Source organism: Crinia signifera, chromosome 5 (genome assembly GCF_055691185.1).
Source record: "Crinia signifera chromosome 5, ASM5569118v1, whole genome shotgun sequence".
Taxonomy (NCBI): domain Eukaryota; kingdom Metazoa; phylum Chordata; class Amphibia; order Anura; family Myobatrachidae; genus Crinia; species Crinia signifera.
The window spans coordinates 218,461,702-218,479,195 of NC_139221.1; the positions used below are offsets into that span (position 1 = coordinate 218,461,702).

At 40.3% G+C, this 17,494-nt stretch overlaps 1 protein-coding gene across 1 annotated transcript in view; it reads left to right on the plus strand.

Moving 5' to 3' along the window:
- CNTNAP2 (contactin associated protein 2) overlaps positions 1 to 17,494 on the plus strand; it is a 1,678,538-nt gene that overhangs the window by 400,955 nt on the left and 1,260,089 nt on the right. The window contains exon 2 of the mRNA XM_083188543.1: positions 16,220 to 16,330. Within this exon, the coding sequence (XP_083044669.1) occupies positions 16,220 to 16,330 (111 nt within the window). The remainder of the gene's footprint in view (positions 1 to 16,219; positions 16,331 to 17,494) is intronic.

Genomic DNA, 17,494 nt, shown 5'->3' on the forward strand with positions numbered 1-17,494 from the left:
CGTTTTGGAGTAATCATTCCTATGTTATGAGATATCTGCTTGGAAAATAATACTAGATTGGATTTACTGTAATTGAATATTATACTGACTTGCAAGACAAATTGCCCAGGGGAATATATGGACTTTTCTAATTAATGTGCAACCATTTAATCAGATAAGTATCCTCAGATGGTCAGATATGAGAATTCACTATGCATTTTAAACTTGTGATCATGTTTCAGAACTGCTTTGTAGCAGTCGACAGTCCAGCAGGTTATGAATATTATGTTTTTATGACTTTGTTGTTGGTCGAGTACAATAACAAACATCACATTGTAATGTTAGCAAACATTAAAACTAAATTACTTTGATCTCTGCATTATTGTTTTCCAAACAGTAGAAGGAAATCAAATTCCACTCAGTTCACAGCAAAATTCACGGTTTAAAAATCTACCAGTTATATAATTCCCATTCAAGATTGAAACCGCCCAAAAAAAGTTTTTAGTGATTTTTCTGTCAATGATTTAACAATCATTGACACCACTCTCTCTGTTGAAAGAGAGAGTGGTGTTAAATGCTGTATGTGTCCTTAATAGAGATGTGCAGTTTGAATTTCCAGGAATCCTAATCAACCCAAGTTTTGTGCAGTGGCGTAGCTATAGATACGCAGCCCCCGTGGTGGCGGGGAGGCGCAGAGAACATGTGGGCGCCAGGGGTTTGCGGGGCTAGAGTTACCCGCTGCTGTCTTGCCTGCCTCCATGGTCCTGTCTCTCCGTCTCCACTCTCCCGGCACCGGCTCCTGCTGCTATAATGAAAACTGACTCTTAGAAAATGGCTGCCCCCATACTGCAGACAGAAAATTTTGCGGTGGGGGGGGGCGCATAATAGGTAGTTACGCCACTGGTTTTGTGGATCCGAACTGAACCTGGTACAGGAGATGGATCTGAACTGAGTCCCAGTTCTAATTTAACCATAGTTCGTCATTTGGATTTTAAATTTGAATTTCTGGATTTGGATTGCAGAAATGACATACCTATCGGTTTTGATCAAATTATATTAAAGATTATCATTTTTTATTATCTATTTATAACAAACCAAAATCTAAATCCAAACTGAAACAACTGAGAGTGGCTTTTCTAAAACCAAAGCACAATGATGGATTAGAACCAAAACCAATACACAGGGGTATGCTCTCTAGTTCTTAATGATAATGCTTCCCTATGCGCATGGTTGGAACTAGTTCGGTTGATACCAGAAAAAGAGCCTCTTCCCAATGGAAATAGTACCACTCCCGTGGACATGTTTCCTAAATGTCCTGCTTTACTATCCTCTGCTGCTCTGTATGGAAGCCTGTTACTTGACTGAGATTATATTCAAGTGCTACACTGCCAATCCATATTTCATAGTAAATAAAAAAATTCTCCCTCAAGTCAGTGGCAAGGGGGTACAACAAGGGCACTAAAAACATGTATCTTCACATTGCACATGTTCAGGAGCTGAGCAAACACAACTCTCTGCCTGGAGTAAAAATGGCATAACTGGGTGTTTTAAGGGCAAAACCGGGTGTTTTAACAGATATGGACACTTTGCAAAATTCTATTACTGTATACATATTTATGTATGTCTTCTACTGTATTGCTGGCTATACACTGTGCAAATACTGGCCCAATCAACTGATAGCTGTAAAGTGAATGGCCACAGCCAATTACCAATTATCAGATGGCCAATGCAGGTGTGTGTGGATTTGGTTTTGCAGTTCTAATGGTGTGTACACACGGTAGGATGTGCACTATCGATTTTGACTATATAGTCTAAATCGAGAGCAAGTGAGTGCAAATTGCACCTTTTGCCTGCACGCGACCGGGTTTCGATCCCGATGCATGGCCCCGCAGCATCTGAAATTAAAATACCAATAGACTGTGCAGCACAGTCTATTTCTAATATCTCGGAACAAGGGCCATGCTTCTCAATGCAGCATGGTCCCCACTCCCCTCTGCGCCTTTATTTTCAGTGGATACCTACAAAATATAAGTATCTACTGATGTATAACAGGAATTATACTGCAGATATTGCTGTTTTTTGCATAGTTTCTATGGGGACTGCTATATTGTGAGATTTACCAAGCTCTGGAACTCATCTTAAATTGGAATTGGCCATAGAGGAAATAGGCTACGTATTGCAGAATATAGAGCCCTCCCTGTGATAATGGGGTCTATATATTAGGCCTTGGAGAAAGATAAAGTAAATGGAGATATAGTACCAACCGATCAGCTCCTGTCATGGTAATAATAACGTATACACAATAAAAATAATGATAATGTTGTTAATAATAATCACAACAACACTAGTAGTCGCACCTTTGTGAATATTAATTAAAATAAACCTTGGCAGTTTTCTCACATTATATATAAACTCTAATAATTGGGGTTAAAATCAACAAAAAATGGTCCTATCATGCGGTATCCAACCTCCCTGAGAAAGTCTGTAATGAAAAAACTGTATGTTATACTGAAAGTTCGTCAAACAGTAAGTTGAATTGATTGATTGTAAAACATGATTCATAGGTTTTCAAGAAATCCCTTATTGCTCTTACCCCATGTACATTTTCATACGTGTAGCAGAGTTTAGGATAATAGATAGAAAGGGGAGCCTCTTTATGCGGATGCTTGAAATAAGTGCAGATGGGTGCTCAGTAGTGAGGTAGAGCAATTGCAGGTGGTATGACAGATGCACAGTGTGCGGCCGCCACCACTGCCAGCCGGGACCAAAATACATTTTCTCTACTTGCAGCCTAGCACTAATAATCCTTTTAGCATTAAAATAAAACTAAACATATTTATTACATTTGTATCTGTATTTTCCTCAATTTCTAAGTTATTCCTGATCTATCTATCTATCTATCTATCTATCTATCTATCTATCTATCTATCTATCTATCTATCTATCTATCTATCTATCTATCTATCTATCTTATGTCATGTTACAGACTTTTTTGAAAAATTACAGTCAAGAGCTAGTTGGCTGGTACCTTTCATCCACTTTATCTCTCTCCAAAGGCTTATTACATAGAACCCTATACCTGTTCCTCTGAATGGTAACTGCCCATATTCTTACTTATTTTTTAAGTAAAAATATGTATAAAGTTTTTATTCTCCTATTTTACAATATAGCCAGAGGCAGGAAAGGGACATTTAAAATAATGTTCTCATCAATTAGAATTGAAGAGATTTATTTCTCTCATATGATTCTTTTTTTTCAGTTGGTTAAAGTTTTCTGCGTTATCTGCAGTGACAGCGAGCTTCTCTGGCTGGAAAATGACACATTGTGAGAGATCACTACGTGACGCTTTAATCTACAGATTACAGACTTACTCCTGAGATATTTTCAGGGTTGATTCAGTTACAGCTGGGCACATTTGCGCATGCAGCTAAATATGATCTTGCTACAGCAGTAATCTCCTACAACTGTCATGTGGGTTTGAAAATAGCAGCAGTCACCATTTCATTATGTCTACAGTATTCATTTCCTATTAACCCCTTTAGGCCTAATGACAGGTATGAATGCTGACCAGTACGCTGATCGCGTTGCTGAATTGCAGTATTTTTATTCTGATGTGTTTGCAACGTATTTTAGTAAGGACGTCTTAAGATTGGTCACCTGCTGCGAAAACAATACAGCACATTTTACACCGTCGCGTTTCAGTAACATGGCATTTTTGTGTGGGGCCAGTGAAAAACTTATCATGCTGTTGAATAACTCTGATCATTGGGAGATATTAAATTGAGTAAAAGAAAAACAATGATCTCTTGGTGCAATTGTACAAAACACCTCCCATGAATAGTAATAGCATCAATGACATTGACATGCTACAGTATGATACAATAGAAGGGAAATATAAAAGAAATCTTTTGCGTTTCAAATTAAATACATTGTAATTTATTATTGTTCTACACTGTATAGTAATTATCTAGGTTTCTACTCTATAAATGAATGATATCATTGGTCTGAAAAGCAACATTTATCGAAAAACACCATAATGATTTGGGTACTGACAGGGGCATACCTAGATATTCGTAGGCCCCACAGCAAAAGTTTTTAAGGGCCCCCTATTTAGCAACTGATGGTGATAAATGTGTGTAAAACATATCACTTAGACAGTAAAGATGGGCCCCCTTCAACTCTGGGCCCCATAGCAGCTGCACCCCTTGCACCTATGGTATATCAAATGTAAGTTTTCTTTTCTTTGTGCAATGTTATTTTTCCTGCTACAGTATGACTGTACTAATAGAAAAATAACAGAAATATAGACTGATCTCATTTTATAAATATTATTTGGCAGTCAGGAGCAAGGTTCTAAAAGATCAGAAATTCTGACACAGCAACTTGTCTGGTGAATGTGCTTGACGTATGCATATAAATACACTTATAAAGCACAAGTTTCTTGACTCAAGCTAAACGTTCAGCTTATAAATTACAAAAAGTGTTTCCCTTTGGACTTCAGCAGTTCATTATCTACTGACCAACATTGCCAGCGAACGCTTACCATACATCATCTGACTCAGAAACAGTTGGGAAACCATATAAAGCAATCTCATTTCGAGGTATCAAGTGAAAGCATAGTACACATCCACGTAACATCCATCATACAAGCCATTCAAATACCCTGATATTAAGTAAAGAAAAAACTAAATAGAAACCAGACACTCAAAAATGCGTACATTAGCACATAAAAAGAATAACTGCAATTAATTTGTATTGCAGTCATTTCCATAAAAGAATACACTTAACTTTTTATTATGTCTAGCATGCAGGAATTAAATATGTAATGGTTTGGAAGAGAAGAGTGTTTCCATATGTCACTAAAATATGATAGTATCTCAGTTATTTGTAAAAGAGGTGTTTATCATGTATCATTGTCATGCTGGGCCATCATTAAGCCTACCTTAATTCTAGAGCACATGTACTAGGATCAGAAACATTGCTTTGCTATCAGCAAATAAATCTAAGTGGCCTATAAACCTATTAATCAATTTAGATTTTATAGGTTTTTTTCATTAACAATGTTGATATGGCCTGAATATTTTTCTCCACCTTTGAGACATTAAGGAAAAACATCTCAAGGACAGTGTTTGCAGCATGCTGTCCCTGCAAAGTTCCCGCAGCACGGATGGTGTAATGGTTAGCATTACTGCTCACAGCACTGAGGTCATGGCTCTAACTGTGTGGAGTTTGTATTTTCTCCCTGTACTTGCGTGGGTTTCCTCCGGGTACTCCGGTTTCCTCCCACAATCCAAAAATATACTGGTAGGTTAATTGGCTTCCAACAAAAATTAACCCTAGAATGTCTGTGTGTGTTTACATGTGGTAGGGAATATAGATTGTAAGCTCCTCTGGGGCAGGGACTGATGTGAATGTTAAAAAAATATACATATATATTCTCTGCAAAGCGCTGCGGAATATGTATGCGCTATATAAGAACTTTTATTTACTTTGAATTTTGTCAAAGACTAATAGAGACCTAATCAGTAAAGGTCAGAACAGGGGCGCCAACTTACAACTGCTATCCATATATATATATATATATATATATATATATATATATAGCAATTTTTGTTGGAAGCAGGCACTCACCATAAACCATAGAATAGTTGAGACAAGGATTTATTTCATAGTTATAGTCGACGTTTCGGTCCTCACAGGGACCTTTGTCAAGACACGAGTATGTAACATCAAGGACCAGGAACACCAGGCAGTGTACTACTGCAGTGTCCCAGACAACTATTTATGGCATCACTAAGTTAATTGTTAGCAACTCCCACTTCCTGTTCCCCAAGAAACCGGAAGTGTGCAATAAACCGTATCTAGAGCTAGAATAGGTAGTCAAAAAACAACCTAAAATATTGCACCAATAGCGCTGTAGCCATACACAAATTTGCAAAATGATAGCTTGATCCAAGGGCCGGGTATAAGGCAAAAAAGTTAGCTCAGTTTGACCGGAAGTGACGTGCGCTCCACCACTGTGGAACGCACGCCAATACCGGAAGTGAAGCGCCGTTTGGCGCGCAACTCAACCCCGGAAAAAGGAGACACAGAAACAGGAAGTTATCTGCGCTCCATCACAGTGACACGCAAGCCAAAAAAACGGAAGTGGTGCTCCGGTTTTTGGTCCAATTGCAGCATAGCTAAATCTTAACATTTATACTAATAAGAAAAGATAAAAAAAGATAATTAGCATAAGCAGGCTTATGCTAATTATCTTTTTTTTATCTTTTCTTATTAGTATAAATGTTAAGATTTAGCTATGCTGCAATTGGACCAAAAACCGGAGCACCACTTCCGGTTTTTTTGGCTTGCGTGTCACTGTGATGGAGCGCAGATAACTTCCTGTTTCTGTGTCTCCTTTTTCCGGGGTTGAGTTGCGCGCCAAACGGCGCTTCACTTCCGGTATTGGCGTGCGTTCCACAGTGGTGGAGCGCACGTCACTTCCGGTCAAACTGAGCTAACTTTTTTGCCTTATACCCGGCCCTTGGATCAAGCTATCATTTTGCAAATTTGTGTATGGCTACAGCACTATTGGTGCAATATTTTAGGTTGTTTTTTGACTATCTATTCTAGCTCTAGATACGGTTTATTGCACACTTCCGGTTTCTTGGGGAACAGGAAGTGGGAGTTGCTAACAATTAACTTAGTGATGCCATAAATAGTTGTCTGGGACACTGCAGTAGTACACTGCCTGGTGTTCCTGGTCCTTGATGTTACATACTCGTGTCTTGACAAAGGTCCCTGTGAGGACCGAAACGTCGACTATAACTATGAAATAAATCCTTGTCTCAACTATTCTATGGTTTATGGTGAGTGCCTGCTTCCAACAAAAATTGCTATATTTGGGACGCTGTTTCCTGTAGAGCGGAGCACCACAAAGTTGTCCGCAAGTAATGGAAGGAGTGCGGTTCTTTGATTCTAATATATATAGCGGGGAGGCTACAGCACAGTTAAAATTTCAAATAGGGGGAGCAGAGTAGCTGCCATGAACTGCCATTCCAAACTGACTCACTGTGAGTTTTTGTGGCTCCCCACACATTTTGAACTGTGCTGCAGCCCTCCTTTGGAGCCGCCAATGGTTACAAGCACTATTACAATTTAGAAATTGCCTATACCATTGGGGTGTCTTGAAGACAGCTGTGTTCTAGGCAGTTTTGGAAACAGCAAGCAGTTGGCTGAACAATTGTTCAAGTAATACCTTTGTCCTTTACCAATACTCTTAGCCTAGAATAACCTATATGCCACAGTATCCCGAAAACAGCGATGGGAAGGCTATAGTTTTCCAGATGAGCTCTATCCCTTACTTTGTTTAGCAACTCTCACTTTTCTATTTGCAGACCCTTTGCAGTACCTCGCGCCCTAAATTCTGTTATGGTTATGGTTAGTCTTTAGTGGTACAAAACTGCAGAAAGAAGCACAGAGGTACAATTAAAGATACATAGAATATTGATCAAGCTTGTGTGATTGACTTTCTGTTAGTACAGTCATGATAAATGGTCTGGGAACAGCAAGCTACAGTGAGAGTTCTTCGGTTTCAATGGAATGCATAGAAAACTTTATATAATTAAACTGGGGATTAGCTAATATATTGTCTAGAAACATCTTTTGAGAAAGAGGTGCTTCTGCGCCATACATATGTATGCCTTTCACTGAACACTGGCTTCATTTGAACCATGTTATCCTCCGGCAAACATCTGGCTTGGCTCATTAAAATGTTCATGATTTGGGCACTGAAAGTGTCTCTAGCTGATCCAATGTAAAGAGGGCTACTTAATAATTTGGACAGTTTGTAGTAATTATGACTGCATGCAAAATTTGCTCATATGGAGTAGCTAGTTAAATGTAGCGTTCCTAATAATAACAGAGGACCTTTGCTGTCTTGCTTCAGCTCAATTGGCCAGAATGTAAAACTGCAATCGTCTTTCCTTTATATGGCTTTTACACATCATTCACATTTACAGTATATATAAGTCACTCCCATAGTTTATAATGTATATTTTTACTGTATGCTTTCTAGATCTTATAATCAGTGGTGGCTCCAAATGAATGAACAATGTATCATTTACGTTATTGTTCTTCTGTGTATTTTGCATTCTTTTATATTTTTCGATAAATAAAAGACAATATAAGCTATCATTAAGCATAATTTCTTAGTTTTCTAATTCCTTGCTGTCCAGGCCAGTATCATCACTTGTGGGAAAGGGTGCCATCGCAGAAAGGTGTGTGGTATCGCTGCCTGATGCCCATTTTCATCACAATGGTTGGGTTCCCAGCATTCCCAGAAATGCTGGGCTGATCCGAAGACTAATCTAGCTGAACTGCCAACTACAACACTATGGGGGTTATTCTCGTTCACACCTTCTGGCAAATTCCTTCTTAGATGGACAAAACCATGTACACTGCAGGTGGGGCAGATGTAACATGTGCAGAGAGAATTGATTTGGATATAGTTTTACTTCATAGTGAGATCTATATTGCAGTGTCATAATAAAGCAGTCAGTATTTACCCTGCACAGAAACAAAATAACTCACCTAAATCGAATTCTCTCAACACATTTTACACCCTGCAGTGCACATGGTTTTGTCCATCTAAGATCCGACCGAATCCCTCCAAGCTCCTCCTGCAGGGAGTGCATCACTTGATACATGCGTAGATAGGACGGTCATCGCAAAGGACGGCTCTTACAGCAAGAGCCATCCTTTACCAAAATTCTCATGCTGATATATGTGTGTTTGTGTATATATGGGGGGCGCCGTGACATGAGCTTGCTCCGGGTGCCCTGGCTGCACCCTACGCCTCTGATCACTAAAACCTGGAGTGTTAGGGGGACATTTACAAAGATGGGAGTCAGGGCCGGTGCTGGGGTGTCCGGCGCCCTCCGGCAAACCATAAATTTTGCGCCCTTTCACATTGCCTTTTACATTGCCATTGCAGCAAGCGGCAGCTCGCTTGTGGGAGCGTATGCACTGTCCACCGTCCCCGCTGCCTATGGCAGAAGGACGAGATGGAAGAAGAGGGGAGGATAGATAGAGAAGTTTAGATGAGCGCAAGGCACGGCACTGGCTGCGCAGGCTGTACAGAGACTAGGCAGGGGGGTGGGAAATAAAGCACTGCCACACCGCACAGTCACCGCCACTCTTTGTTATTACAGCTCTTCCTGCCACAGCATAAGAGTCCGATGACCTCCGTTGAGGAAGAGGGGGAAAGAGGAGGACTTTGGGGGACAGTGTGTGTGGTGTGTGCGTGTGTGCACTCGGGGTGAGGGAGCAGCTTTTCATACTGTCGCCCGCTGTTAGACAGGCGCTGCGGGCGGCGTGCATGCAGTGACAGTGAGGGCTGAGGCAGCTTTAGCAGAGCAGCATGGCTCCTTTTCAGCATGGCGCCTCCCTGCTTTACAGGAGCTGCTGAGTGGGTAGCGCCGGCCCTGATGGGAGTTCTATTTCAGATGGGATGTTGCTATGTTCAACCATTCCAATTCTATCCGCGTTAAGCAGCATGGGATTGCATTCGATCTGCTAGATCAAAGCAGAAATAGACTTGCCAGACAAGTCTATTTCTGCTTTCGATCCCGATGCCATTGGGCCGAGCATCGGGATCTAATTTCCATCTAAACAGCTAAACACTGTTCGATTCAGGGTCATTCTTGGTTTGATTTGGACTATATATTCCAAATTGAATAAATTATGACCCTGAATTGAAGCGGGTGTACCCAGCATTACAGTGCTGCCAACTTACAGATGAGCTTGAGAGCTACTACATGTAACCATTTCCAAAGGGCCAATACCAGTTATCTGGAAATGGTGGCTTGTGATTTGTCCTTCCACTTGCACTTCTAGACTAGTACCAGTGGTATGCGACAAAGGGAGGTGAGAACAGGTCGAAACACTAGCTAAGAGAGGGGGAAATATTTAATATGGGACATTTCAAATAGGAGCATTTACACCCCTCCTGTGCAAAAACCCTGGTTATTTAGCCTGGTGTAAAATGGGTATTAGATGTAAATAATTTTCAAATAAATGTTGTTTTTCCCTTCAGCAAACCTTTAGCACTAGTGCTTAACTATGGTCCATAATGTATACGCTTTGTTTCAACAAAATATTGGTAGTTGATTAGACTGTAGGTGCCTGCCAAGTCTGCTGAATAAGGGAGGGATGGGTGCAGTAAAAGCCCAGGATTTGGCAGTCGTCTTTACAATTAGAAGTGTTAAAACAGCTTTAGTATGTGATATGTTTTCACCTGAAGGCAGTTTAAATATTTGCTGCAGGATTTTATTATCAGTTGAAGGCTATGGATTAAAGAGTGGATGGAATTATCTTCCAAGAGCCTTGGAAAACGTACTGATTTTTTTTTTAAATAAAAACTATTTCATGATGCTTTTACAACGTGTATTATTGTGTACTCTGTTACACTCAGTCGCATAACTAGATATTTGTAGGTCCCATAGAGCAAACATTTGTAAGACCCCTATATATTATTCAAGGGTGAGAAATATATATATATATATATATATATATATATATATATATATATATATATAGCACATGATACTTTAAAGGTGCATGCACACTGTACAATTTATTTGACCAACTTTTGTGACCAATTTCAGCCATTCTGAATGAAATTGGTCAAAATATCTTTCAGTGTGTTTCCGACAAATGACGAATGATTATGCGCTTACCCGCCAGTTGTTCATCAAGGTTGTTCATCAATTGTGCATGCAGCTCATTAGGATATTTTTCAAAAAGAGCCTATAAACTTTAGCTAGATCTTTCTTCTTTCGTCTGGGTTCAAGGGAAATGTCTTTCAAAAAATTGGTCAAAAAAATTGTACAGTGTGCATGCACCTTTACAGAGAAGGTGGACCCCATTCAGCTGTGGGCCCCATAGCAGCTGCACTCTCTGCTCCTATGGTAGTTATGCCCTTGGTTACATTATAAGAACATAGCTTTTGAATAGAATACATACTGTATTCTAAACTGACTGGCTGAAACTGACTCAAAAAGAAAAAAATCATAAACCTTAGGGAGACAAAAGCAAGTAAATAAGGTTAAGCAGTGTCGGAAGATCAGTGACCTCATGTAATGCGATGTGAAACATACTATGCATTCCAGACCATAAAGCAGTCTCTCACTGTGCATTCTGTGGATATCCTCATAGGACTGTCAAATGTGCTTCTATTCTATCCTCTTTATCATGGTATTCCGCAGTGACAGCTTAGTACCGGCCTAACATACATTAACTGGCATGATACATTAAATTGCTGTAAGACAAGAATTCCCTACTTACTTCATGCATCACAGCACCCTTGGGACATGTCATGTTAAAACTTGAGAAGTGCTGTACCAACATGTAATGGCAAATTGCATGCAATTACTGAGATATTCGGAAATAAAAGCATATATACAGATACAAAGTGAGGTTTTCTTTGTTACATTTATTATAACAGATTGATCACAAATCCAAATAGCTCTAAAACAGGTTGCTCATTATTAGAAATGACAGAACTAGCTGTGATTTAGTTTGCAGGCCACAGTAACACACAACAGTTGCCAATCACTAATGATTGTAGTTAATTGAATTAAAGATAAGACTGAGAAGGTTAATAGTCTATATATGTAGAGAAAAAGGAGATCATGGCAGCATACCTCCAAACATTACCCTCTCCAGGAGGGACATAATGCTCTATTCCTGGACTTCCCTCTTCATTTATGATTGCCATCACCTGTGCTGAGACAGCTTTCTGATCAATTAACCTGTTCTAAACAGGTGATGGCAATTATAAATTAAGAGGAAAGTCCAGGAACGGACCACTTTGTCCCTCCTGGAGAGGGTCATGTTGTGTCATGTATGTGGCAGGCCAGGTGATAAGGAGGCATGGTCAATTACAGAAAGCTAAGACACACCCACTCTGAAAAAAGACATAAATGAAATTAACACAAGATACTGTGTACATCATAGTAGGTCCTGATGAAAGTGCTAGCGGATTAAAAGCACTGAAATGTTGACTGATACCTGACATCCATGAAGTGTTTTTTTGTCCATGTCATTATTGCAGCACCCCCATATGATATATACTGTCTATATATATATAAAATGTCATTGGGTTTTAAGTATTCTTGATTTTCTGAAACCAGTAAAACCAATTGTAATCATTTCCACAGAAATTTTCTAAATTAACCTACATAACATTCCTTATTTTTGTTATGTCTGTAGTGTAGATTGTTTTGTTTTAGGACATTTGGTAGTCAAGGTGATTTCTAAATAAATTTACCTTGAAATTATTTAATGATAATTAAATTGACCTATAAATTATAAAAATAGTCGTTTATTAAAGTAATATTGGCAATTAAGCCCATGTGGTGCTGATAAAATCATAGCATGTCCTATCACTATCACTTTTTCTTGATAATGCATATGTCTCTGTACATACAGTACTGTACCATATACTGTGTGTGTGTGTGTGTATATATATATATATATATATATATATATATATATATATATATATATAAGCCTGGGACGGCACTCCCAATCTGTGGTGCAACTGAATCCCTCCAAGGGACAGAGTGAATGATGCGGTGCCCTCCGAGCTGGGTAGCCGAAGCAGCCACGAATATGCCAGTATTTGTTTGCGGCGGCACTCGAACAAACAACAGGACAACAGGTAGATGTACATCTACCTGCTGTCCTGTTGTTTGTTCGAGTGCCGCCGCAAACAAATACTGGTGTATATATATATATATATATATAGGCTTCTCCAGGGACCGGCACTCCGAAATCTCCCAAGACCAACTGCCGGGGTGCTCACAGGTAAAAAAGCATACAGCCAACCTCGAGTACTGTGTGCACTCCCACGGACTCCCGCAATGAAGACTCAGACACAGGGCATAAAGTGCTGACGTTTCGGGATTTAATTCCCGTTTTCAAAGCAAACAATCGGTGCAAGACAAATAAGAAGGTGAACACACTCACCTATATAGCTGTAAGAGGAGTCGCCCGGTTTTCCAGACGCCGTCTATCGCCGCCCCCAGCTCCCGCTCAGGTAACCCGGAAGTGCGTCACTGCGTAGACCCGTCTCTCGGCGTCGTCGCGGCAGCGTCCTTAGCAACCTGGACGTCATCCCGGCTGGTTTCCTGGGTACGGCGCATAGTCCCGGCGTCCTTGTTGTCATGGCGACAAAGCACTGCAAAACATAAATAACCATGGTGGATCGTGCAGAAGTGTATCAGAATTGTGAAAAACAAACCTGTAGTATAAAAAACATATTAAGCATATATAAGAACAAATGTAATAAAGGTCAAAGTAGAAAAAAATCAAGATAGAAAAAAATGTATGAATAACTCAGTCCGTCTGTGTTATTCATACATTTTTTTCTATCTTGATTTTTTTCTACTTTGACCTTTATTACATTTGTTCTTATATATGCTTAATATGTTTTTTATACTACAGGTTTGTTTTTCACAATTCTGATACACTTCTGCACGATCCACCATGGTTATTTATGTTTTGCAGTGCTTTGTCGCCATGACAACAAGGACGCCGGGACTATGCGCCGTACCCAGGAAACCAGCCGGGATGACGTCCAGGTTGCTAAGGACGCTGCCGCGACGACGCCGAGAGACGGGTCTACGCAGTGACGCACTTCCGGGTTACCTGAGCGGGAGCTGGGGGCGGCGATAGACGGCGTCTGGAAAACTGGGCGACTCCTCTTACAGCTATATAGGTGAGTGTGTTCACCTTCTTATTTGTCTTGCACCGATTGTTTGCTTTGAAAACGGGAATTAAATCCCGAAACGTCAGCACTTTATGCCCTGTGTCTGAGTCTTCATTGCGGGAGTCCGTGGGAGTGCACACAGTACTCGAGGTTGGCTATATATATATATATATATATATATATATATATATATATATATATGTGTGAATATTGGGCAGCACAGACAGTGTAATGGTTAGCTGTCTTATAGCGCAAAGGTCATGGAATCAAATCATGGCTCTTACTGTGTGGAGTTTGTATATTTTCCCAATGCTTGCGTGGGTTTACTCCGGGTACTCCGACTTCCTCCTACAATCCAAAAATATACTGGTTTGTTAACCCTAGAATGAATGTGTGTGTACATGTGGTAGTATATATAGATTATAAGCTCCACTGGAGCAGAGACTGATGTGAATGTTCAAATATTCTCTGTATAGTTCTGCTAAATATGTGTGCGCTATATAAGATACTGTATATACTTGTTGGTGCCATCAGACCATTTGTGTTTTGCTTCTACTGTCTATGTTCCTTTTTTACATCCAAAAATCTCTATGCAGCAACTACAAAAAACTGCTGACTGTAGGTCCCTGTGGATCAGCTGCTCTGTGTTCATCACAGCCACCATAGCACCCAGGACGGGACGCAGTATTCGACTTCACTCTCCTTCAAAGCCTTCCCCTAGCCTCTAGTGAGATTGAACCAATGCCTATTGCTGAGTCCCGGGTGCTGCATGGTGGCTGTGATAGACACAATGTTGACTATTATTTGGCACCTGCAGTCAGCAAATACAGTATATCACATAGAGTACAACTTAACATGTATGTTTATATGAGCTAACAAGCTTCCCCTTGCATGCTGTGTTCGTTGCTGCAGTCACTGCTTACTATTATTATTATTATAATACTATTAAATGTGAAACTTTGTTTGATTTTATTGTATTACAGTGCTTCTCAAATCCAGTCATTGTAATAATACTAAAGGCTCATACACACTGGGCGACTTTGAGCTGAAAGCCGCTCAAAACAGCAGGTTTGAGCGGCATTCAGCTCAAAGCCACCCAGTGTGTATGGCCCGGCGATAAGCGGTGAGCTCTGCTGCGCGCTCCCACAACATCGACGGTAAAGCCGTTCATCTGCTGGTTATACGGCTTTGCATAGCGCCATCCTCCCCCCCTCTGTCAGCACCGCGCAGGGGGAAAGCCGCTCAGTGTGTATGCACTGAGTGGCTTTCCCCGCAGCGATGACAGCGGTCATCGCTGTCCATTCACGCTGGGCATAGTCGCTCAGTGTGTATGGACCTATACAATGCATTTCTTCATTATTTGCTATTTGGAGCACTGGTGTACTCATTACTGACTGACACAAAGGCCAATATTCAAAGCTCACGATTTATCGTTTTTTCAGCGAATCAGGCTGTTTTCACTCCTTGCATTGAATTTTTTTCACTGAAAATATGATTTACCCTATTCAATGTTCACTGTTCGCCGAAAGCGAACAGTGAATGCCGGCCAGTTCTCCATTTCATGCACACTGCAATTCGCTGGTGTATTTCAATGGGGTTTTCACTGAAATTCGCTGAGAGTGTATTCAATGCTAGAAAGGCGACTTGCTTTCTCCCTGATTTTTGCCATGATTCACCATTTTGCATTTGACATCTTTTTAAGGTGAACTGGAAAGTGATCTTTTAAAATAAAGTTGTTTTTTTTTGGTGTCAAAAAATCTGATTTTTTTTTCTGTGCAGGGGCATGCTATTTTTATTCATGTGCTTGAAGCACATTAATACTGTTTATTATTTTAATTTTATTTTTTATTTTGAACATTTTTTTTTTTACATTTTCACCAGCAGGGGGCTGGGAGCCAGGAGCCGCTCATTAGATATTCATATGTTCACTTTACTCTGTTACGTGTGGGACCAGAGGAGCAGCTCCCCACCCCTGCCCCGTGCCAGCATTCCCGGGGGGGCATTCCCACAGGCAGAGTGGCAGACACACTCTGCCTGTGCCCCGGGAGCCCTCCCCCACAAATTCTGGGGCATGCAGGGAGGCTTGCATCTCCCTGCCTGCCTCTGTCCCCCGGCTCACTGCAGCATTCGCCTCAGGGGTTTATATTCGCCAGCAGGGGCAGCGAGCCCCTGCTGCATTGAATAGGGTGACAGGAAGGGCTGGCAGCGAATGCTGCAGCCCCCCGGAACCCTGCGAATGTGCAGCAAATCCTAAACAGGCACATGGAGAATACAAACATTGAATACTTCCCATATTGTAAATTATCCACAGGTAGAACTAATTATTTCACTTGTTATTCTGACTGGAGACCTCCTAACAACTTGTACTATGTATGTGTCCCAAGGACTGGATTTGAGAACCACTGTTATATTATATGGTAAATAGTATACTAACATGTACACTGAATGCTAATGATGTTTCCTATTTTCCCTTGAATTTTACAGAAAAATGTGATGAGCCTCTGGTTTCCGGACTTCAGTCGCAATCCTTTAGGAGTTCGTCAATAATGTCTGGCATTTATGCACCAGTATATGCTAAACTCAACAGGAGGGAAGGTAAGATCATTTCTGTTCATTTTGAAATGAAAGTGGTTTCAAAGTCAGATCCTGATGTTGTATTTTCTATGCAAAAGGATATTATTTTTAGATTAATAAAATCATTGCCTTTGGAATGTGCTGTGCATTTTGTGGATGCAGTATTTTCCTAATATATTATATTTAGGGATTTAGCAATAATACAGGGAAACATTTACAATAACTAGTGGAATGCTGAACATTTTCTGCTACAATTAAAGCCCCATATACTGTATTAGTAAAGAATAGTTAGTTAATTGTAAACCTGACATTGCACTGCAGCAAAACAAGACATCTGTGAATTAAACTATCACACCATTATATATAGAGGAATCTCTCCCTCTGTCTTTTGGGCTAGTACATTACGTAAAAGAGCTGCAAACTCAGTCATTTGAGTAATAATGAAATCTATTACACTGTCCACAGGGCTGCTACCAAAATTTGGGGGAACAGTACAAATGAAACAGCCATTTTCCCTGACCCTTTCCTCTCTATTGTACTATACTCATTGAATATCATAGAATACACAGAGCATACTAATGGGCACAATACGACACTTAGTGACAGGGCATTCCAGTGACCACCATATAATAGAAATGTATAAAACATCTTAGTGTCAGAATCTGTGATTTGCATAAATCTTAAGCTGGGACCACTGGGATGGACTGGTAAATGCTGGAGTTAGTGACGTGAGGTGGTTGTATGAAGCTCTTACACAATTACTCCACAATTTTGAACAGGAAGGATAACACATAGAGGGTGAAATTTAGTAGGACGAGATTCAGAAAGTGAGAGATTTGGTAAGAAAATCTCCAGTTTTTTTAAAGCGACAATCATTTACACTGCAAAACCAGTTCTATTTTGCAGTGTGCATGATGGCCGTTTTAAAAAAACTGGAGATTTCTTACCAAATCTCTCACTTTCTGAATTTCTCATCCTATTAAATTTCACCCAGAATACCAGGCTGATTATGAGGTGTACTACCTGGCTGTGGTAGCAATACTAACAGAAGGCAATAAACCGTCTATCAGCTAAAATGTGTCATGTATGTAAATCACTTGCCAATTAGTACCAGGTGAACTTACTTCACCCAGCAAAGGTACAGTAGATGTTACAGGTGAAGCCCATCTAGTCTCTGCAAGAGTT